At 32.3% G+C, this 26,338-nt stretch overlaps 1 protein-coding gene across 1 annotated transcript in view; it reads right to left on the reverse strand.

Moving 5' to 3' along the window:
• Positions 1 to 26,108, reverse strand: part of dnr1 (E3 ubiquitin-protein ligase defense repressor 1) — a 31,974-nt gene extending 5,866 nt beyond the window's left edge. Inside the window, exon 1 of the mRNA XM_075309091.1 lies at positions 25,248 to 26,108. Coding sequence (XP_075165206.1) covers positions 25,248 to 25,334 — 87 coding nt within the window. The 5' untranslated portion in view covers positions 25,335 to 26,108. The remainder of the gene's footprint in view (positions 1 to 25,247) is intronic.
• Between the last annotated feature and the right edge of the window lie 230 nt (positions 26,109 to 26,338).

The raw sequence follows: 26,338 nt of genomic DNA on the forward strand, positions 1-26,338 counted from the left end.
GCTTTATTTATTATACCGAATAAATTTCGAGAACACCCACAAAATTCCCCAACTCAAAACTGTCGTCCACTTCCCTGAAAAAATATACCCAATTTGGCGAAAAATCACCAACACTGTAATCGCATAACTATTAATAATCTTTTTTTTTTTGGTGTAATATAGGTACATATATAATATATTGTCCTTTGTTGTCACAATTTTCTTTATCTTTTGAAAGTTATTATTATTGTTAAGATAAAGGCTAAAAAAATGTTAAATACGATTTTAAACAACAGCGATAATAAATTAAAACAAATTAGCAATTATACTTTCTGAAATGTAGACAGTTTTGTTTTCTTCTATATATTTTTACCGGCGCTTTCCAAATGCATCAGAATTAGATCGGCCTAATAGAAATATATTGTAGGTGATATATAGTATTTTCCAATGAAATGAGTAAGAGATACACACACATACATTTCTATAAGAAAAACTAAATATAACAACATGAAAAACATTCGTAGACACTTAGCAACTCAGAACAAAAAACTAATTTATATACCAGAATTGCTAATAAAATATTTAAATTATATACATATGACATATCGGTCAAGAACCGGTTGTTTCAAATACCCTATAACAGGTGGTAATTATCAACATTTTGAAGAAAAATAAAATAGTATTAGCAATGTCTACTTGTGTTTGTTATGTCTACACCCTCAAAAAAATCGCTTCTCTAACATGTGTTCCAAACATATTTTGCAGGAAGCACATATATTATTGGATACTGCCGAAACATTAATATGTTTGTTTCATGTGAACATATTATATGTTTGGAAGCGTTTTGAGCCCAAAAATATTATATGCTTGGAAGAATTTTCTCCCCAAGAATATTGTGGTCATTCACCAACCAATCAGCTTATCCTCATTCCTACTTAAGACCCTGGAGAGGATGATAGACATGTATCTTAGAACTAGCGTGGATTCAAGTTTGCTCTCGAAACGACAGCATGCATACTCGAAGGGCAGGTCTACTGAGACCGCATTGCATGAACTAGTCAGCTTTATTGAAAGCTCACTATCTGTCAAAGAATACACAATCGTGGCGTTTCTAGACATCGAAGGGGCGTTCAATAATGTCCATCCGAGCTCGATATTAAATGGACTGACAACTCTGAATGTTGATCCAGGTATAGTTAGGCTGTTAGACGAACTTCTAATAAAGAGACGTATTTCAGCCACACTAGGGCAAGCAAACATACAAAGGTATGTGAACAGAGGCACTCCCCAAGGAGGAGTTCTATCACCTCTTCTTTGGAATGTTGCTATAAACAACCTTCTGGTTTCCCTAGAAAAAGAAAGGATAAAAGTGGTGGCATACGCAGATGATGTGGCGCTAGCAGTCAGGGGAAAATTCCCATCCACAATCAGAGATATTATACAGAGAGCTCTCCGGATGACTGAGAAATGGGCGAAAGATAATGGTCTTGGTGTAAATCCAGCAAAGACAGAACTAGTCATGTACTGCAAAGATCGTAAAACTCCCACGGTTAGGCCCATTTCCTTAGGGGGTACTGAAATTCCCTTTGGTGAGTGTGCAAAATACCTTGGCGTTATTTTGGACAGGAAGCTGAATTTTAGGCTTAATATTGAAGAGAGGGCGAGAAAAGCCACGGTAGCTTTGTACTCGTGCAAAAAGGCAATAGGGAAAAAGTGGGGACTAAAACCAAAAATTGTGCATTGGCTATACACTGCAGTAGTTAGACCTATAATGCTATATGGTGTTGTAGTCTGGTGGCCGGCACTTCAGAAACCGACTTGTTTAGATAAAGTTCAGCGTATGGCGAGCTTATGTATCTCAGGCGCATTTAGTAAGACAGGAACAGACTCCCTTAATGTCATGCTACATCTATTGCCTTTAGACATTTTGGCCAAACAGTCAGCTGCAACAACGGCTGTGCGGTTGCGCGAGCTATCGCTGTGGTCGGAAAAAATGTACGGTCATAGTTCGGTCCTCAAAATAATGCCAGATGTGCCTAACGTAGTGGATTATACCCTGGCAAAACCACTTTTCGACAAAAAGTTTGAAACTCTAATTCCCAACAGTGAGGCGTGGTGTACACAGACCCCGGGGAATAAAAGATATATAGATTTCTATACTGATGGCTCCAAATTGAATGGACAAGTGGGGTTCGGAGTATATTCTAAAGATCTGGAAATTCGAATAGCGAAAAGATTACCTAATCACTGTAGTGTTTTTCAGGCTGAAATATTAGCAATAAGAGAGGTGGCGAATTGGCTGAGAAGTAATGTTCCAACAAATATTGGCATTAATATATACTCAGACAGTCAACCTGCAATAAAATCCTTGGACTCTGTGTTCCTCAACTCGAAAACGGCCATCGACTGCCGCAAATCTCTCAATGAGATGGCTGAGCAGTACAATATTCACCTAATATGGGTGCCTGGCCATAGGAACATACCGGGGAACTGCGAAGCGGATGAGTTGGCAAGGCTAGGGACTACCTTACATATTCCAGGGGAACTGGAATTTGTTGGTATGCCCCTAGCTACCTGCAAGCTCATGCTGCGTGAGAAGGCTGTTAGGATGGCAAATGTTCGATGGGAGAATTGCAAGGGTTGTAACGACACGAAGCAAATATGGCCCCATTTCAACTTAAACCGCACACTAGATATGCTAATGTTCTCGAGACGTCAGATATCACTCCTGATATCTGCTATAACGGGTCGCTGCCTGATAGGCGATTTTGCAAAAACTATTGGCGCGAAGTATAATGACTATTGTATGAGCTGTCATGATGCGGAGGAAAAAGAATCAATTAAACACCTCTTGTGTGAGTGTCCTGCATTTTGTGTAAAGCGCAAGCAACTTTTAGGAGCATATAGCTTCAGATTACTGGCGGATCTGGAAAACGTTAACTTAAGCAGTCTGCTAATGTTTTTGGAACAATCTGGTTGGTTCAACAAAGAAAAATAATCAAGAAGGTTCAGCGGTTAAAACTAGAAGTGCCCATATGTAATAGGTACTTTTAGTTAATGTGGTATCACAATGGACTGAATAGTCTAAGTGAGCCTGAATCTTAATCGGGCTGCCACTTTAACCTAACCACCTAACCTATTGTGGTCATTCTCTCACATAATTTTCACTTCCACGAAATTTTTTAGTTCTTGGCACCTTTTTCTGTGATATAATAATGTTGAAGAAATTATTCAATTTTATAATTTTTTAAAATTTTACCTTTCGCCTTGACGGAGAATCGAACCGCCGACCATGCAATTTGTAAGCCAACACACTATCCACTGGGCTACGTAGCTGTTATTGCCATCAAAAGACAATTATCGTTATAAGTTATATTTGTATAGCATAGTTTGCAGCGCCCACGAGCCGAAGCAAACAAAACATTATTCAACAGAAACATATATTTGTTGGCCACGAGGAGCAGTGGTTAGCATATCCGCCTTGCATGCCAAGGGTCGTGGGTTCAATCCCTGCTCCGACCGAACACTTTTTTTAATTTACACATTTATATTTATACTATATTAAATTTTTATAATGAAACTTCGAAATGTGGGTTATTAAAGATTTACAGTCAGAAACAGTGCTTGATATAAACGAAATGGACTGAGCTTTTGGATAAAATATTATTTTTTATTGCATAAATAACAACCGGGAACCATGGAATTTGTAAGCCAACACACTACCACTGGGCTACGTGGCTGTTACAGTCACCAGTAGACAATTATCGTTATGAGTTACATTTATATAGCATAGTTTGCAGCGCCCACGAGACCATGCAAACATAACATTATTTACAAGAAACATACATTTGTTGGCCACGTGGAACAGTGGTTCGCATGTCTGACTTGCATGCAAAGGGTCGTGGGTTCAATCCCTGCTCCGACCGAACCAATTTTTTTTTTAATTTACACATTTATATTTATACTATATTAAATTTTTATAATGAAACTTCGAAATGTGGGTTATTAAAGATTTGCAGTCAGAAACAGTGCTTGATATAAACGAAATGGCCTGAGCTTTTGGATAAAATATTATTTTTTATTGCATAAATAACAATTTTGTAACAAAAAACTGTTTTATATAAAAGTTTGAAATTTTGAAAGGAATTCAAAAACTCTAACGAAAGAAGAACGTGGAGTCGAGCACAAACATAAATATATAAATAATTTTATAATAAACATACACATAAATTTATTTAGGAGTTAACAATTTTTTACTAGCATTTAACACTATTTTAAATACATTTACAATTTTCTCTTTACTGCGAATAGTCATTCTGATATTCAAATTAAATAATATTTAGACTTAAGCATATCAAATTTTTGGCCTTTTGATTATCTCGATGTGTTATGTTGATTTCTTTCGTCAACCCTCCCGGTTTCCATCTCTATTTCTTTCTCTATACTCTCTCTGTTGCTCTCTAAATAAAATATTACAACATATATATGTTTACTCGAAATTTGTAAATGTATATATGTTTACATTCACACATATTATTTTTATGAAACATTCATGAGCCAAACATAATATGTTCTAACATATTAACATATGTGTCCCAAACATTTAGTGTTAGTTTAGGAACATTATATGTTTGCACTTAAATATATTGTGTTTAAAAATTGTGCCCGAAACACATTTTGTTTATATCGGAACATATGAAAAACATATTTTTCTAACAGTGTAGTTATTATTTATCTTGTCGATAAAACCGTCAAACGCTTATATTTCGGTTAATTACCAATCGGTCGTATGTTTGAAATTATTATAAATGGATTTAACCAAATAATAAGATGACATAATCGAACTAGTTCAATATATATATTTTCAGATGGTTTTTTGAGAACATGTACATTGAAATACAAAAATTGCCTCGGCTATAAAATTAAAAAAAAAATCAAACCAAAAAGTATAAATCTTCAAATGTTCTCTAGCCAAGATAATAATAATTTTTTATTATTATTTCTATTTACTACACCATTGTCTTAAAGATTTTATCTAGTTTTTTTTTTATACCATTGTTGAAGTTTATATTTTATTACAATTTTGTGTGATGCAGGATTTTAGGTCTATTTATTGACTTTTGTATCACTTTGTACGATATTAAATGAAATGAAAGATAATATGTTTTGAAAATATTGCAAAACGTAATAAAGAAGCATTAAAGAAATTAATACAATCAGAGCAACCTAATTTTATTACAAATTTTCATACGAGCTTATTGATCATGAAAATTGAGGAATTGGTATTATTAAGTTATTGAACAGAAAATAGTAGGTACAGACAGGCTATATTGTCTGTTTGGAGATGTCTTCAAGGGACTACTTTATAATTTTAATATCATAATTAAAAGAACTATGTACATTGTTTTAAATTTTACTATTTTTTAATTGCTTAATAGGTCACATTTCATTTTATATAATTATAGGCTTATAATTGGAGTATTAACAAGAATAAGCTTAGAGCAAAATACAATGCTGATTCATTCTGACCAATTGAAATGATTCCTAGTGCCATGAAAGTTCTAAAATGGGGATTGTACTCGTAATTCCCCCAACAATAGAATTATTCTGTCGCCAAGCAAATATTCTATAACATCTTAATTATTGAAACAATAGACATTGCCTTCCACTATTATTATTTTTTAATTGATTCATATGCCATAAGTATTCAATAAATTTCAATTTATATAATTATCGACTTTTGATTGAAGTATTAATGAGAAAATACACTATAGATGTAAATACACCACCACTGTCACCAATACTCTCGAATAGCCCATAATACCGTTAGGAATGATATAGCTCCATTCAAAGTATGCATAATAATTGTATGTGTGTGAATGCTCTCTGCTCTCCTGTATGTAGGGGAATACAAAATTATACTAATGTTAACAAAAAAAAGTTGTGTGTTTTATGAAAGGTACAAAGTCCAAAAATTTTATAAGCAAACGGAGGATGTTATTGGGTTTGTTTGTTTTTTTTTTTGGCAAATACATATACTTATATTGTGGGGAGAAACCATATGGCCGACATGCGTTCACCAATCAACACTATCGCACGCATGATACAGTTGTTGTTTTTGCTTTGGCCCATTTAATGAGCAGAAAAATCTTGTAATCTCTTAAGAGATCTTGATAATGATTTTATTATTTATGTGGTACTCTTTTTCTATAGCTGTATTATGAAAAGATAGAAAGGAGGAGATGCACCCCCAGGTTTCTTAATATTAAATCGTTTTATTAATTGATAATATGTTACAGCTATTTTATTGTTTGAATAAATTCATTTTACACAATAATTAATAATTACATTTTAAGAGTTACAGTTCCATATCACTTTTCAACTTAAACATAAGTTTTTAAAGTTTGAATAATTTTTTGTAACTAAATATCAAATAAAATGGGGAAATTTAATAAACGAAAAACCCCGCCATAAATGCTGTGGGGCCAGAGTTCAAACTCTACTAAAACATTTATCTACCTCTATTCGAAAGAGATAACATTAATTTTTTTGATATTTTGCGATCAACATGTTGTTTTCTGGAAGTGCCACTACCTCTTTTATTTAATCATGAAATCTCCCAGATATGTAAACCAATGTGGCTGTTTTGTTTTGATGCCCGGTATTTCCCCAATAGAAAGAGCTGAAAGAGAGTTTTGCTGCCATGTAATTGCTAGCATACCATTAACAGAGTATCAGCTATCTCTTATTATCTTGACCATGTCTGTCTTCCGCCATACTCACGATCTCATAGTTTGAGCACAAGAGGTAAAGCTCCACTACCATCACAATACAAGTTGGATACTTTTGCTTGCCTTGTTGTTTTTTTTTCCTCTCGTTGTGAATTGGACTTTGGACTGCGACCCAAACAAAACTTGGACTTTGAACAGTTTGTTCGTTGCTCACGTTTATTTTCATTGATATATTTGTCACGATGTGATGAATGTTGAATTCATTTTACCATCAAACAAGCATACACAATAAAAATAGTATTGGTTGCTGCATGGTGATGATGATGACAATTTGTATTGCTTGTTGTTGGGGCTGCTAATGTTGTTGTTTTGTAGAAGGGGGAGGGAGCGAGAGGTTGCTGAGTTTTTGAAGTCTTTCTACAATAACCACACTCTCAAAACCAGTTGTTGTCAACATCAATATATGTACAACCATATGTTCGCAGCACTCCAATCGGTTTTTGTTTTGACTTTAAGATCACCTGGGCTTTAGTTTCCAGGTTTCTTGAGATTCGTGTTTTTCTTTTTTTGTGTTTTTTTTTGTATTCTTGTTTTTGTACGCTTTAGCTTTCTTTGTTTTCCATCTAAACACACAATGGAGCAAGCTAGTGAACTTGTTTTGGTTATGATAACGAATAATTTAACAATAATTGTTATTGGTTAAATTGTACCAGTACTCCTGGGAGAGTAGTTGCTTGCGGTAGTAGACACCCCTCATCCATCCATGCATTCATCCATCAATTTTGAATACTTTTTTTGTTTTGCTGGTCTTAGCTAGAGCGATTGAACAGCCAAAAGCCATTGAGCATAGTCTATACTGGCTATAAACGTTAAATGTTACATTCCCAGAAGCACGCGTCCACTGAGTGATCGTGACGTGATGATGTTGTTTTTTTTTTGTTCCTCTATTGTGTATATGTGAATGCTGTGGATGTGTATGGGCGGACAGACTACGTTCACCACAATAAATAAATGCCGGCAAAAAAGGTGCCTTGTATCTACCTAGCTGTGATATGGATAATAATGTATGTTGTAGATAGATAGGAAAAAATATCATGCCTTAAAATCTCTGAACTCAATTAGTTTCCTTCTGATGATGATGCTGTAGGTATTTTGTTTTTCCCCGCTTCCAATGTAATGTTGCTGTTTGTGTTTTTGTTGTTGTTGGTTGTATTGGTGTTTAACACTTGAATAGCGGTTGTGTATTTATACGTGACATTCTTAACGTATATGGCTGACGATTGGAAACAATTGCTAATCGTATTTGGCTCTCACTCACAACACCTGGCCTTTATTCTACCTTAAATATAAGTATTTAATAATTTTGTTGCTCTATATATAGTAACTTGTACGTATACGTATACAAATTTTAACTTCCTTTGTTTACAATTAGGTTATGAACTTTTGGACCTCTTTTGCTAATTTTGTGTTAGCTAATGACTTTCTATTATAAACTTTATCAAGGTTTTATTCTTATCAGCCGCAAATGCTAATAGTAGATTTTGTTCAAGGTACACTCAATACAACGCATTTGCTAAAAATTTATTAATTTTATAAAATGTTGTCTAATATGTTAATATGTATACAAGTATGATCTTGACTTGTACAGATGACAAAATAACAGGATACGCTAAATTAACCGTTAATAAAATAGAGTTGCCATATTTTAATCAATTTCAAGTAGTATAGAACGGACAGAAATACTATTAGGACAAAAATGACGTTAATTCGTTATCACCCGTACAAAAAATCAAAATTTTGATGAAAATCCTCAAAAATTTTAATTTTTGATGAAAATCCATTAAAAATTAAAAAAAAAATATATACATGTAAAACTCATTGTGGCCATATGCGTCCTGGAGAAAAATGACCTTAATTTGTCATCACCAGCCCAAAAATCAAAATTTTGATAAAATTCCTCGAAAACTTTAAATTTTTATGAAAATTCCTAAATAAAAGTAAAATTTTCATATGATATCTTCTTAAATATGCGTCTTAAAGCTAATTGAACGTTAATTCGTGATCACCCCAAAACAATCAAAATGTTAAAGAAAATCCTCAAAAAACATGAAATTTGGATAAAAATATCTTAAAAATCCAAATATTTATATGAAAGACTTAATTTTGCTATATCTCTTTAAATAGGCTTCCTGGAGCGAAAAGAACGTTAATTCGTGATCAATTTTGATGAAAATCCTCATCTCTAAAAAAAATTCTAAAAAATTAAATTTTTTGTATGAAAAACTTATTTTGGTCATTCACAAAACTTAGAGCGAATTGAACGTTAATTTGTGATCACCCCAAAAAAATCAAAACGGTAAAGAAAATCCTCAAAAAAAAAAATGAAATTTGGATGAAAATCTCTAAAAAATCCAAATTTTTATATGAAAGGCTTAATTTGGCTATATCTCCTAAAATATGCTTTCTAGAGCGAAAGGGACATTAATTCATGATCAATTTTGATGAAAATCCTCATCTCTAAAAAATCAATTTTTTTATATGAAAAACTTATTTTGGTCATTCACAAAAGTTTTGTCGTTTATTTTTCTATACCATTCCTATTAAATTGAAAATACTTGCCGGCAAATCTCATGTGCTTTAGTAGTATTCACTTTTTAAGACTTTACTCTTAGTAAAATAAGTATGCTTAGCATATTTTCAGTTTCATTTGAAACTCAAAGCACATTATTAAATAAAATTGCGCAGTTTCTCTATCCACAAGAAATAATTAATGCAAATAAAATGTTCAAACAATTGAATATTCAGGTGGCAAATAAAATAATAAATATTGTGTTAATTCCACACAACTGGAATTAATGCATAGAAGTCTTTTGGATTAAATTAAAATTTGGCCATAAAGAACCAGTCTTATATTTTCAGTATTTGGATTTGTTATAACAACAAATTATACAAGTCTGTTTTGTAAGAAAACAAAAACTTGTGTTTTACCACACACATTCACAGTAATATGTGGGCAAAGACAAATTATATATGCTCTTTTTTTTATAGGTGTATACATTTGTCTGTGTTTATTTAAAAAAAAAATTGTATTTCGCTTGTATACATTGTTGTTTTCTTAATAAATTCGCACCTCTAATTTAAATTCCTTTTTCTTCAGATGAACGACTTTTGCAAACAAACAAAAAATATTGAAATCAAAACAACGAACACCAAAAAACATTTTAGTCGTATAAAAAAAAAGAATAAAAAAATCAAACAAACAACACAAAAAACGCCAAACCCAACCAACCCAAATATACAAATAAAAAGTAATAAAAACTTGGAAATGCTGTACTAATTTAGCAAAATAGATTTGATATTAAAATTGGAATTTGTGTATTTATATTAATTGTATAAATTCTCTAAAAATATAACTATACTAATTTCGTATTTCATATGGAAAATCATAATTTTTCGTTACAAAAAAATTATTGTATTGAATTTTTGGATATGTTTCGTCTTACCCAAATAAATTTTGCAAATACAAGTTATATTTGTGATGTGTGGCATCATGTCGTAGTTGCCAACTTTTCCCAGCAAAAAATACTTCAGCAGTAAGAGTTTAGTTGCGCTTTTTGGTATACAATAAAGTAGGCAGAGCATCCACACTGCATGAATCGGTGGCAATAACGTAAACGAGAAATCAAACAAGTTTATGACCATTCGTTTACGTTATGACAACCAATTCATGCAGTATTGATGCACTAAAGGTAGTGCTGTTTTCCTTCACCACCGTGGCGCAATGGTTAGCATGCCCGCCTTGCATACACAAAGTCGGGGGTTCGATTCCTGCTTCGACCGAAAACCAAAAAAAAAAAAATTCAGCGGTGGATTATCCCACCTCAGTAATACTGGTGACATTTCTGAGGGTTTCAAAGCTTCTCTAAGTGGTTTCACTGCTATGTGGAACGCCGTTCGGACTCGGCTATAAAAAGGAGGTCCCTTGTCATTGAGCTTAACATGGAATCGGGCAGCAATCAGTGATAAGAGAGAAGTTCACCAATGTGGTATCGCAATGGACTGAATAGTCTAAGTGAGCCTGATACATCGGACTGCCACCTAGGTTAGGTTAGGTTAGGTTAAAGTGGCAGCCCGATTAAGATTCAGGCTCACTTAGACTATTCAGTCCATTGTGATACCACATTAACTAAAAGTACCTATTACATATGGGCACTTCTAGTTTTAACCGCTGAACCTTCTTGATTATTTTTCTTTGTTGAACCAACCAGATTGTTCCAAAAACATTAGCAGACTGCTTAAGTTAACGTTTTCCAGATCCGCCAGTAATCTGAAGCTATATGCTCCTAAAAGTTGCTTGCGCTTTACACAAAATGCAGGACACTCACACAAGAGGTGTTTAATTGATTCTTTTTCCTCCGCATCATGACAGCTCATACAATAGTCATTTTATACTTCGCGCCAATAGTTTTTGCAAAATCGCCTATCAGGCAGCGACCCGTTATAGCAGATATCAGGAGTGATATCTGACGTCTCGAGAACATTAGCATATCTAGTGTGCGGTTTAAGTTGAAATGGGGCCATATTTGCTTGGTGTCGTTACAACCCTTGCAATTCTCCCATCGAACATTTGCCATCCTAACAGCCTTCTCACGCAGCATGAGCTTGCACGTAGCTAGGGGCATACCAACAAATTCCAGTTCCCCTGGAATATGTAAGGTAGTCCCTAGCCTTGCCAACTCATCCGCTTCGCAGTTCCCCGGTATGTTCCTATGGCCAGGCACCCATATTAGGTGAATATTGTACTGCTCAGCCATCTCATTGAGAGATTTGCGGCAGTCGATGGCCGTTTTCGAGTTGAGGAACACAGAGTCCAAGGATTTTATTGCAGGTTGACTGTCTGAGTATATATTAATGCCAATATTTGTTGGAACATTACTTCTCAGCCAATTCGCCACCTCTCTTATTGCTAATATTTCAGCCTGAAAAACACTACAGTGATTAGGTAATCTTTTCGCTATTCGAATTTCCAGATCTTTAGAATATACTCCGAACCCCACTTGTCCATTCAATTTGGAGCCATCAGTATAGAAATCTATATATCTTTTATTCCCCGGGGTCTGTGTACACCACGCCTCACTGTTGGGAATTAGAGTTTCAAACTTTTTGTCGAAAAGTGGTTTTGCCAGGGTATAATCCACTACGTTAGGCACATCTGGCATTATTTTGAGGACCGAACTATGACCGTACATTTTTTCCGACCACAGCGATAGCTCGCGCAACCGCACAGCCGTTGTTGCAGCTGACTGTTTGGCCAAAATGTCTAAAGGCAATAGATGTAGCATGACATTAAGGGAGTCTGCCACCTAACCTAACCTTTCCTTCACGCCAACAATGCTCTACTCAAGATTACATATCACTTCTGAACAATATTTCTAATAAAATAAGCAATTATATTAGTGCTATGTATAATCGGCTCTAAAACGGGACATCGCCCACAAACATCAGCGCAGATTCGGCTGTTCTGTAAGCAGTTGGTACAGCCTCTCTCCCTTACAATCCTGCTGAAATAGTGCTCAATTTTTTGCTGGGTTACATTTGTTTTCAGGATCAAAAGTCTTAAAGTAATTGTCAATATTTTTCAGTATTGGCAATTATTTTAAGGCTTAATGTTAAAACATGTTTATTGTTTAACAGCCTTATTTCACCATCACAAACATTTCCATTTTTTTGTTTATTTATAATCTACTAATTTTGTGTGTATAAATTATAGAAGAAAGAACACAATACTAGATAAGAGAATAGCAAACAAAAATTGCCATAAAGAACAATAAGAAAGAAACAAGAAACAAACCAGCAACCGACGCACGTATGTATCTGGATACACTAGATATCTCCCTGTTATATATATACATAGTAAATAATTTTGTGCTTTTCATTGTTTATCATCATTTCGTAGATAAAGTGTTAAATTCTTTGTATGTTTTTTTGTTTATAAATACTACATAGATAGCACTATGCAACAAAATGAAGAAGCAAAAAAAAAAGCTTGTAATCACTTACGTTGGCCTTAAGAAATATCGGCATAAGCAATTTTATTTTTATGAAGTTTGAGTGATATTGAAAGTTTTATCAAAACAAAGAAAGGTTAAGAAGTTTCGACCACAAGACAAGAATTAACACTATTTATATATATTATTCAATTCCATGATAAAACTGACAGATCGTATGCCAGGAAATACTGAATATCAAGATACACTTATAAGGTAGAATCAATAAAATAATATGTTTGCTTAGCTATTATTCTTCTCATAGACCTTATAATACATAGATGAACCATGGGTGTCAAACAATGTTTGACAGTTCCGAAGATTAAGAATAAACGATAGAAATAAGAGCTCCCTTACAATCTCTTTCGTTTTCCTTTTTGTAGTTTGCCAATTTTACACAAAATTAGAACGTTTGTGATGCAACAGAGGATTTATAAATAAATTAATATATTAAAAGTTCACATTTGAACAAAAAATTGTGACCAAAACCGCGAAAATACGAAATTTAATTTTGAGCAGCATTGCTTTTTACGAACAACACAAAAGCAGATGCGCGAAAATTAATTTTTGGGACTGACTCTTTAAAAAAAATCAAAACGAAATGTCAGAAAATTAAGTTTTGGAACTGACACATTTTTTTTAAGAGAATAGTGGATCATCTATGTATGTTATTATAAGGTCTATGATTCTTCCTATTAAATTCACTTGCTCTTATTGGTTGGTTTGCATGTATGTGTGCTGAGGTGTATCCTAGTTAAACTCTATTCTCCACATTTTATTTTTATAAATTTTCCTTTCCGATATAAGCGAAAGTTAAAGTTATTTATTTAGTGAACAAAAATGTCGTTTTCGTAGTACTGACACTATCTCTCTCAATTTTCTCTTATTATTTATCGTGTCAATAAAACAGCTGATACACTCAAAAAAAGTTTACTTGGATCCAAAGATTTTTATCTTCCCTTAATGATTTTGGTATTGATTCCGAGCCAAAGATGCGGCTTCTTCAAAATAAAGACATTTTTTTAGCGACCGATGTTGTTATAAATCTAGGATAAATAAATTTAAAATTAAGATAGACATTCCATTTAACGAATTTTCATTCTCTTTTCGCGGCATATTCATATTCACGTACAAACAAATTACATTATAAAAATCCAAATTATACCGGATACATCAACGTACAAAATGTTTTCTTAATTCCAAAAAAAAAACTTTAAACCAAACATGGTAAATCCTCAAAAGAAGTCTTAGCCTATATTTGAAGCTCTTTTATCTTAAATTTAAAGATTCAATATTTCAGTTAATTTAAATAAGTCTTAGCCTATATTTTAAGCTTTTTTATCTTAAATTTAAAGATTCAATATTTCAGTTAATTTAAGGACGATTTCTTTAAATAAAAAATGTATTTCTGTACTTTAAGGAAAATTGGCCTTAGTTAAACGGAGGGACGCAAATTTCCAAAATTTGTGTCCCAAATTTAATAAAAACAAATTTTGGAGCAAAGATTATAAACTTTATGTTAATTAAAATTTCATTATTATATTAAAGAAATTTGTCCTTAGTAATTTGTAAATTGCGCATCCTAAAGTTTAGGTTGCGTAATCTTTAATATTACGTAAATATTTTTTTCAGTGTAGCATATAAAGATTTAACCGTTGGTTTTTTCTCTAGATAAGTATTGTACAAATCGAAAGATGAAAACACGACCAATAATGTTTCTGGGTTTGTTATAACTTTTACATAAGTTTTAATATTTTCTATTTTTAAGAGCTTTCGCTATCTAATGTGAACAATGAGAAAAGACTACAATCCTGCTGCATAGTGTAAACGGTGAAAACAAGCAAATTTGTTAAAAAAAAACCGCAAAATCCCAACAACACATACAATCTGTGACATTTTTTTTATGGAATTTCCATGGAATAATATTAAATAAATTACTTTATATATTTGGTAGATCACACATCATTTATTCGTGTTCGTTTTATTTTTAGCTCATATATTTACCCATTTGTTTCTATATAAAAAATTTATTTAATTTTCATTAGTCTCAGTATTTGTGTCCCCATTTTTTTGTTATTATTTTTTTTTTTAATTTTTGGAGTGGTATTGCGCATTAGAAATTTATTTGTGTGTCTTAATCATCCAAACATCTGTTTTGGCAAAAAAAAAATGAAAATCATCAATGCATATAAAAAAACGGTATAAATATTTTCAGATATTTACAGTTTAGTTAAAAATTTCTAAAATTAACATATATTTTCTTTCTTGGTGGATTAATTTTTTTGAGTGTAGCAGTATTATTTCTCTACTAATTAAAAAAAAATACAATAAATATATTAAAAATCCCTATTAAGCTTAAGTGTAAATACCTCTGTTATTGTAAAGGGTGATTCTTTTGAGGTTAGGATTTTCATGCATTAGTATTTGACAGATCACGTGGGATTTCAGACATGGTGTCAAAGAAAAAGATGCTCAGTATGCTTTGACATTTCATCATGAATAGACTTACTAACGAGCAACGCTTGCAAATCATTGAATTTTATTACCAAAATCAGTGTTCGGTTCGAAATGTGTTTCGCGCTTTACGTCCGATTTATGGTCTACATAATCGACCAAGTGAGCAAACAATTAATGCGATTGTGACCAAGTTTCGCACTCAGTTTACTTTATTGGACATTAAACCAACCACACGAATGCGTACAGTGCGTACAGAAGAGAATATTGCGTCTGTTTCTGAGAGTGTTGCTGAAGACCGTGAAATGTCGATTCGTCGCCGTTCGCAGCAATTGGGTTTGTGTTATTCGACCACATGGAAGATTTTACGCAAAGATCTTGGTGTAAAACCGTATAAAATACAGCTCGTGCAAGAACTGAAGCCGAACGATCTGCCACAACGTCGAATTTTCAGTGAATGGGCCCTAGAAAAGTTGGCAGAAAATCCGCTTTTTTATCGACAAATTTTGTTCAGCGATGAGGCTCATTTCTGGTTGAATGGCTACGTAAATAAGCAAAATTGCCGCATTTGGAGTGAAGAGCAACCAGAAGCCGTTCAAGAACTGCCCATGCATCCCGGAAAAATGCACTGTTTGGTGTGGTTTGTACGCTGGTGGAATCATTGGACCGTATTTTTTCAAAGATGCTGTTGGACGCAACGTTACGGTGAATGGCGATCGCTATCGTTCGATGCTAACAAACTTTTTGTTGCCAAAAATGGAAGAACTGAACTTGGTTGACATGTGGTGTCAACAAGATGGCGCTACATGCCACACAGCTCGCGATTCTATGGCCATTTTGAGGGAAAACTTCGGAGAACAATTCATCTCAAGAAATGGACCGGTAAGTTGGCCACCAAGATCATGCGATTTGACGCCTTTAGACTATTTTTTGTGGGACTACGTCAAGTCTAAAGTCTACAGAAATAAGCCAGCAACTATTCCAGCTTTGGAAGACAACATTTCCGAAGAAATTCGGGCTATTCCGGCCGAAATGCTCGAAAAAGTTGCCCAAAATTGGACTTTCCGAATGGACCACCTAAGACGCAGCCGCGGTCAACATTTAAATGAAATTATCTTCAAAAAGTAAATGTCATGGACCAATCTAACGTTTCAAATAAAGAACCGATGAGATTTTGCAAATTTTATGCGTTTTTTTTTTAAAAAAAGTTATCAAGCTCTTAACAAATCACCCTTTATAAATGTAGTATTTATAATGTTAATCATTTAAAAGCTTTTGAATACACTTATTCAGAACACAATTGTTGAAAATATCTTTTCTTGCGAATGCATAGATACTATACAATTATTTGCTATGTCTATTATACACAAATAATGCATTAAAAACAAAGAATTAAAATTGAGGAAATCGTGTAAGAGTTGATGGTATACATTATATGTTATGGTGTAATGAGATTAAAATCCATTTGTATTTAATAATTGTACATTTTTTTTTGCATTTTTCAATGACTACATTGACCTAACCAGTTTACTGTATCGATGATATTCGGAATAATTGACCAATTTTTTTATTATTTCCAGAAATTCATAGTCTGAATATTGCAACAATCTGTATAAACATTGCGCATGAAGGGATTTTTGATTGTATATATTTTTTTTATTATTACTTTTTTTTTAATGACGTAATGGTTGTAAGCAAGATTTATAGAAATATTTGAAAGATATTTGAATTTAAGGCTTTTTCAAATATTTCTCATTAGGCTGTACCGTTATATTACCACCATATGTAGTAGAATCAACGTTTTCATTTAGTCTGTACACATAGTATATCCCCATCTCTGTGTGTAACGGTACTTAATCATATGAATTGAATTAATATTTTATCATTTCAATTAAACCCCCAACAATATTGCACTGAAAAAAAAGCATACCCGGTTCCAAAGATTTTGTCTTTACTTTAAACAATTTGGTATTGATTCCGAGCCAAAGAAGCGGAGAATACAAGTAAGGATACTTTTAAGACACAATTCTCTCTTAAAATCGGGTTTTGTGTACTTGCTTCTAGGAAGCAAATTTTAATTTTTCGCTTTTTCAGCTTTTTTCTTCATATGCTATCAAAGTCCTTTAAAAACAAGTTAACGACGACTTTATTTTCCAAATTAAGACTCGACTTCTAGTAGAAATTATGCTGTGTTTCAAGTAAAAAAGTCTTTAAAATAAAGTGTTGAAAAACATGTCCTATATTTGAACGATTTTTTGCTTTGTAGTTAAGATGCAAAAAGACAACAAATTTAAAGACAATTTCATTAAATTTAAAGATTTTTTCTAAATTATTAAAGTCAAGTTGACCTTAGCCCAAACATTTTTTCTTTCATGTTATGATATCCATTTTTAAACCAAATCACTTAATTATAAGGACAATACGACTTCATTGAAAAGTTTATCGACCTTTGGTCAAGGAAAAAAACTTTATAGTAGAGAAATGCGTCTTCTATGCTAAGCAAAATTTGCATTCGTATTTTAAAGACATGAAATCTTTGACCTCACGACAATATTTTTTTCAGTGTGCTTATTACAAAATTCTTCATTTGGAAAAATCTAAATATTACTTTCTTCAAAAGCAAAAAAACGTGATAATTATTGTAATTTTTCCATTAGAATGCACGTGCTGTTTCTTATCTCAAACACAAGCTCAGAGAAACACTAGAAAAAAAAGAAAAACATAAAGGTTCGATTACCCCATGAATGCAGACTTTCCTTGAAAAATAAAAAAAAAACTGCAAAAAGCTTGAATTCAATATACAAACATCTGTATTTAGTAATCTAGCAATTCTTATCTAAAGAAAGTATTTCCAGACAGTTTTACAAAAAAATAATTTGCATGCACAAGGGAAAAGTTTCTAATGAGAAGAAAAAATTAACGTCACTCATTCGAAAATATGGTATAAATGACACTTAATTTTTTAATACTTTGTAGTCTTTGCATTTCGTTGTTTTTGTTAAAAACAAACCAACACCCTTGTTATATTTCCCTCAATCAATCAAGTGGTCTGGCAGTCTGGCTGTTTTACAAGCTTATCTCTATTGAAACGATAGACAATTGCAGCAATTTTGTATACTAAGCAAAATGTTAAGTTGGTAACGTCTATAATCAATTATTAATAATTTCTAATTAAAGCCATTGTAGGCTTGTATGGTGCATGTTAAGATAGCAAGCAATTAGGAAAACGCATAGCTAGTATTTCAACTAATTTTAACCCTCCCCCCCATTCTAACAGTGTTGCCACATGCATAAAACATTCTTTCCTCGCTCTCAGCATTTGTTGCTCTCCCTAAAAAAATATGATAATAAAAAAATCTAGGATTCATTGACATTTATTCAAAAGAAAGTTAAAATTAATACACCTTCTGTATTGTTATATTGTCAACTTACTACTGGTATGAAAGGATTCGTTGGAAATGAATCCAGAATTCCAAAACAATTGCATTGGCAATACTGCCTTCTCTATAACAATTGTAAACAGTGCCAGAGCTATAGATTAAAATACAGAAGAGTACTTCATTCCATAGACCTTATAATACATAGATGAGCAATGGGTGTCAAACTGTGTTTGACAGTTCTGAAGATTAGAAGAAAAATCAAAACGAAATGTCAGAAAATTAATTTTTGGAACTGACACATTTTTTTTAAAGAGAATAGTGGATCATCTATGTATTATAAGGTCTGTGCTTCATTCTAATATCAATAAAGCATGAAAGCATTTTGGCAGAGAAAATTTTAAACATCAATTAATCCTTAGCAATATAACATGATTTGTCTTGGAGTTGCAAAGCTTAAGTGATTTTCTGCCTTTACATCATAATCACCTGTTCTGACGTCTCTCTCACTCTCTCGTAGATCTACCACTACTCCCTCTGTACTTGACGTATAGGGAGGAAATTCTACAAAAGCATTGCCACACTACATTATTTACACCCAACAACAACATCACCGGCTCTGTCGCCTCTCTCATAGATCCACCACTTCCTCCGTACAACGACATAGGGAAAATAATTCTACAAGTATATTGGCAGCACTACACCCAACAAAAATATCACTTGCTTTGGCATCAAATTCACATGCCCAGTCGCCTCTCTCACAGATCCATCACTTCCTCTGTACATCAACAAGGGAAAGATATCTACAAGTGTATTGGCAACACTGCATACTCTATATACCCAACAACAATGGCATGACAAGAAACTATTAAAACACACACGACGAGGAGGGTTTAATGTCAATAGGGAAATTTGTTGGAAAGCTTGAAAATGTTTTTGCAGAGAAAATATTAAACATCAATTAACCCTTAACAATATAACATTTAGGTAACTGTCAGGTACCCATCAATTATAATAAAACATTTACATTTGATATATATTTTATTCAATATCTAGGTAATATGATGATTAATTACAAAAGCAATTTGGGCATTTGATGAGCCTTAGTCACCACCTAGATCTATAGTATGATATGTCTGTGTATATCTATACCCCTTAAGAACTGTGTTTTCTTTCTTTCTTTCTTTTTATTAGTCCAGCTTTGTTTACCTTACCTTATTACTTAATTGCCATTGCATGTATAATTGTTTTGTATTCTATTTAAAGAAAAAACTATAAATCATTACTACTAGATAGTAAATTTTCGACTTTGCACCTCAGTTTTCAGTATTTGTAGTAATGTAGTCATAAGGTCTTCAATCATATGTGTTGAGGAAGTATTTATTTGTGAAGACCAAAGCGTTTATTTTTTCTAATGACATTTATGTGTCTGGTTGGTTTTTAATTTTGGATTAGTTTTAAATAAACAACCAATAAAAAGGCCAATAAACTTAAAAATTTCCTGCATACGTATATTACACAGTCAACTGCTTAATCAGTCTTATATCAATTTTTTTTTTATTTTGCAATTAAAATTTTATACATCTTTTTATTTATATATGCCATTGTATGTAGGTATATGAAACGTATCCCATAACATTTTATGGCTCATGGCAAAATTGACCCAATTGTTTTACTGATAATTACCTTAAATCAGTATTTTCTGCTTTACGTCGTTCATTTTTTGCATTTATTTTTTTCCAACTGTATTCCCAATATGAATCATAATAAAGATAATTTATAAAGAATGTATGTTAATTGAGATGTGTTTTGCACTAACAATTAATTAATCCAAGTAATTCAGAAATACTTTTAAACCGAAAAACAAGTGTTCATTTAAAAAAATGATAAACTTAAATTGTTTTTAATGTAAACCTTATATTTATGGTGTTTTGCATTAAGTACCTTAATATTATTTATTTTATATATTATTTTTATTACTTTTAATCATCAGAATTAAATATTTGATGATTTAGAGCCAATTTCGTAGTATTGAGTTTTCTCCACCAACTTTTCTATTTCGCTATAGGCATAGGTTCTAATTAACCACAGCTGCGATTGTGAGTGCTGACAAAATATCAATAATTTGAATTTAGTTTCCATCCAAAATCTATTAACCCTTGAAGAGTTGCTAGTGGTCCGTCCACTTATAAAGATAATTTAACGGTGCCAAGATTTTGCAGAGATTGAACAATCAAATTGTATAATCTGAACTTTGGAACCACTTACATAGAAAATATTCGAAAGCACTTGTGAATCAGATAATATACAATAGGCATATCTCTTCAATACCAATCCCCCATATAGGGTCGCTGTCAATTTAATCATCCACTAACTTTTATTATCATCAATCACACAAAGTATTTGAAGTGATACCTAGTGATAAATTCAAAGGTCCAATATTTTATTTGTTATACAATTAGAGAGAGGGGGAGCGGTATGTGTTAATTATTGAACATTATTACTACTTTATATGGTGCTTTGCTGGCCACTGCTGTGATAAGATAAAATATTGTTTTTTTTTAAGGAAACGAATTATTTCGAAATAGAGATTAGAGAACAACAATACAATTAAAAGTGTTTTTGCGCAAAGTGACCAAAAGCCGAACTATTTTTAAGATATGGGCTAAATAATTTTATTCCCAAGGCTGTGGTTGTGGTTGGACTTATCACAAAATATATTTTCATAATTAGTTGCAGTTAACCGATTTGTGGTTCTTTTAATTTTTATTTTAATATTTGTTAATCCATTATAAAATGTTTTTAAAAAAGAAATTAAATATAATAACAGTATTTAAGATACATATATGTCATAAAAAAATTGAACTTTAGACTTCGGGTCTATTAAGATTATAAAGCATTGTCTAGGTAGATAGGATGACATTAACCTTTTGATAATATTGAGGGTTAACATTGGACTGGGAAAAACTGTACAGCGCCTTAAGGTATAGATCGTACATAATGAATTATGACTTGTAAATAATATGCAATACAATTCAATTAATCTTCTAGTTAGTTAATTAGTAAAACAAGTAGAAGTGACAGACAACATAATGTTATTGTCACATATATCACGAATATTTCTGTTCTAATTTAAATATTTATATATCAAATTGTCAAATTGAATTATATACAAAAGAGAACGAAATAAAAATAAAATAAAAAAATTGGACTTCAAACTTTTAAGAAAGTAGTAAAGATGCAAAAGGTTGAATTCACTTATCTAGTAACTGTAGCAATAGTTCATATTTTCTGCTATATTTAATTTCCATTATTACGATTTTTGGGTCTTAAATGTATAGTAGTTTGCTTTCCGAGCTAAAAGATATTTAGATCTGAAAGTTTTAAAATTAAATGAATTTTTTGTTTGGGTTTTGTTGTGTCCCTCATAAAATATATATAGGCCTATTTGCAGACATATTAAATTATTAATAAGACTGAATGTTATTAATATGCATATGCACAACTTTTTTTCTGCATTATTATATTTAGTGTCGACGGAAATAGTTTATTCCTCATGATAAAATAAGTGAGGTAGTGAGTGAAATTTCTACAGCACTCAGGGAAGTTTTCTCAATGCCTTGTTATTATTTATCGTGTCGGTAATACAGCTGTTGGCATACAAAAATAATGGGGTTAAGTATCCGTTCTGACTCGGCTATAAAAAGGAGGTCCCTTGTCATTGATCTTAATGCGCATTGCAGACTATCAGTTATTCCGGACGGAATGTCGGTGTTTGTAAAGAATCTTACAGTGTGTCGCATCGATACGACTTGTCGGCGATGACTAAATAATCGGTAAATTTGTTATCGATCCCATCAACATGCAGCAGTATCGATTATGCCTTCGAACTAAACTTATAATGTGCATAATATATGGGATATTTTCGACACGAGTACTGTCGTCCGGAATAACTGATAGTGTGTAAACCGCATAACATAGAATAGGGCAGCACTCAGTGATAAGAGAGAAGTTCACCACTGAAGTATCACAATGGACTGAATAGTCCAAGTGAACCTGATATCGGGCAGCCATTAACCTAATCTAGGTTATTTAAAAAAAGTTAGCTAATCTGTATTACAAAATAAATAAATATTTTGTAATTATTTTTTCTTTGTTAGGAAAATTCCGTAGGTTGAAGAAACGGGTGGGAGTTCAAAATTCCAATAATGCCTATATGAAGTTTAAGATGGGAGAATTTGTGGCAAAATTAACAAATTTTAATCAAATTCTGAACTATTTATGAGAAATACAAATTTAGTAAAACCTTATGTTTGATTTGGGTTTAAATTTTCCCATTTTTAGTTCATTTAACTAACATACACAAAAAATTATTAAGGCTAAGAAAGCTTTGTCACATTGGAGAAATTTTAACTAAAACATACTAATTGGTTAAGCTACACTTGTAGTTTAGTCTGTTTAGTTTAGTGGTTTTAAGCTGAAATCAAAAACAACAATAATGCTTAAATAACAAAACCAACAATAACAAAACAAAACGAATGAAAAAAAGAAGAAGCACGCTCAAAATAAACTCATCCAACTGCACTCAAATCGATGATTTGACAGTGACATAGGAAAAAAGATATGTTTGTACGAATTTATTTCGGCATAAGCCGGCTATCATGCAAAACTTATTTCGGAAGGTTCAAGTGTGGTTCATTGTTGGGTTTAATGAACTGCCTGAATTTATTCTGATAATTGGTTGATAGTTTTGCTGCAAGTAGAGGATGCTGATGAGGAATGTGGTAATTCCGAAACGTGCGTCCATCCAACCATCTTGCAGTCTATAGGGCTTCGCCCAAATACATTTTACAAACATGTTGGTTAAGCTACACTTGTAGTTTAGTCAATGCATGGTTTTAAGCTGAAATCAAAAAACAACAAACATACTAATTTCAATAAAAAAAACTAGAATTAAATTGGCTTAAGAGCCCTGGAGAGTTTATATTTTTGGGTGTAGGAATTCAAATTCTTAGAATAAAATTAAATTCATAAAATTAAATTCAATTGCAAACCCTGTTTTAACACATTTACGGCCATTTTCATGTAGCTCCGTTAGACTTTAACTGTCAGTTAACAGAAAGTAAATTGCAAATATCTTTTCTCCAGTTAACTTTAACTGAAAAATTTCTAGAAGTTAAGCTTCTTACTGGCATATAGAATGTATAGACAAGATTGCAGATATGTCCATAGATGGGTTTAAAAATTAGTTAGCTAACGTAGCACTAACGGAGCTTCATGAAAATGGGGGTTATACAGAAAAAAAGTTAACCCACCAGGAAAGAAAATTTTAGTTAATTTTAGAAAAATTTGATTAATTTTAGAAAATTTTAACTAAACTATATTAGAAACTCAGATGTCACGCCGATTTCACAAAAATAAGTAAATAATTTTCGACAAATTCAGGAAAATTTATTAGACAACGTTTTTATTTTTCACTTATTAAAGAAAATTTCGTAGTTTACGTAGGCAAACAATTATTAAAGTCATGCAAACATTCTTAAAACGTAATAATTCCATGAACTAAAATAGAATTAAATCAGCTATAATGATATATAGGGTTCACTTTTTTTTTGAATGTAACATTGATTCAAAATAATTTTTGGTATTACTAGCACACAATTTATTTGAGGGTAAAAAAGTAAAGGAACAATATTAATGTAACGACATACAAAGCCTTATTAGTCAAGGTCTTATTACCATTGGTGTGGTAATACAGTACTTAGGTAACGGTAAAAAAACATTCTAGACAAATGAATTGGCAACACTGCTTTTTTTATAGAAAGCTATGTCGACATCCGACAAAGCCTTAACATATTACTGACTGTCTTATTGTCATGTTGTAATATAGTATTTAGGTAACGGTAAATCAATACGAGACAAATGAATTGGCAACACTCGTTTTTTTTAGAAAGCTAAGTCGACATTCGTTAAATAGCTTGATCGAGGTGACAAAACGAAATAAATAGAATTTTCTATAAAAATTTCACCTTCAATAATTCAATCAGTTCCAATGATTATCATATTGTAATAAATGAAATTGACGAAAAATGTTATCTTTTCCTAATTAATCTACTTTATGTCAATGCCGTAGGGAATTTTGATAACAAAAAAATTATAACACTTGTTGATTAAAGATCCATATCAAATTTCTAGTGGGTTATAAATGGTTTTCACCCCCTTACACACAAATCTTCACAGATCAAAGATATTTTAGTGTTATGGCCTCCCTTTCCTAAAAGCTCCCCTCTCATAAACAATTCCGAGACTTGCTTTAATCTTTAATACAAAAGGTGGTGGTTCATCACTTTTGCTTAGAGGAGGGAGGGTGGTTTACGCGAGCTCAACTCAACCACATGCAGCAAAAGTTAAAAACCAATAGCTGTGTGTGCTTTTTTTCTCGTGCCGGAATGAGTATGACAACACGATGTGTGTGGGGTAAATAAAATAAAAGAGAAAAAGCAATTGTGGACTTTGGACTTTGCTTAAAAAAAACATAGAGCCGCTGTTTGAACTTTAGTTTGTTTACCAAATAAATTGTTATGGTAGAGAAAAACTCCACAAGCTATACATATGGATTTTTTTTGATTATTTATTGAATCTATACTTGATTTAATTACCTTTTCTAAGCATTCTTGGCCAATTGCTTTGGGATCCCATTTAACCGCTTGTTGGGTGCCGTTAGGCAAATTCACAATGCACCACATTTTCCGTTTCTCGTTTTGACGGTTATCCTTTGTTATTGATAAATATGTAGATGTGTTTGTAGGTGTATATATAAAAAGGTAGAATGTAGCACTCTTGTTGTTGTTTTATTTTTTTAGCTGACTAGATAAATAGATAATCTGTGATTCAGTATCTTGTGGCACACTCTTTTATGATGCTTTATTGTTACTTTTTTTGTTTGTATTTTTAGCACAAGTAAGTTGTTACACTATCTGGCGCCTGTTGAATTGTATATTTTGCCACAGGTTGTATTTGATTTTTGAAAAGTAACTTTTTAGTGTTCTCTCCTTGATGTGTATGCAATTCTTTGTGTTTTTTGTTTTTATTGCAAAAGAAGGTTTGTTTTTCACTTGTTGTTGGGGATGAGGAGGTAAGGTTCTCTTTTGCTTTGCTCTAGGTATTTGGTCTATAAATGTTGGACTTTATATAGCCTGAACGACGATTGTAGATGCGTGTTTTTAGCAAAGAGCACAAAGTTCCCATTTAAATTAATTTTCAAATTCCAGTTCTTTATTAATTATAAAATTTTTTAATACTTTGCCCTCCAATATTGCTTTGCATATATTTATTGGGATATAATATTTTTTTAATTTTATTTCTTTTTTTCACTTTGCTTTTTCGTAAAGAAATTTGTTAATAAACTCTTTTTGTTTTTTATATATTTTCTTTAACACTGTCTTGTGTTCTTCCGTTTCGTTTCGGAAACGGACAAGTTACGACGGGCCGTTATAAGCAACTGATACACTTCTCAGAGCACACACTGAATTAAAAATGCCCGCATAGCCAATATTCAAACAATAATAAGACCTCCCTTCAAACTATACTCTCTTGAAATGCTACACTTTCTCTCTGTTTCTCATGTATGAGAGAGCCGACAAATTTTCACTCAACATAAGTGTATTGCGCATTACCTGTGGCATATACAATAGATCTGTTTTAGAGGGAAACAGAATAAATTTTAATAACAACTTGTTTGATAGCCTCA

This window comes from Haematobia irritans, chromosome 5 (assembly GCF_050003625.1).
Source record: "Haematobia irritans isolate KBUSLIRL chromosome 5, ASM5000362v1, whole genome shotgun sequence".
In the NCBI taxonomy this organism is placed as follows: Eukaryota; Metazoa; Arthropoda; class Insecta; order Diptera; family Muscidae; genus Haematobia; species Haematobia irritans.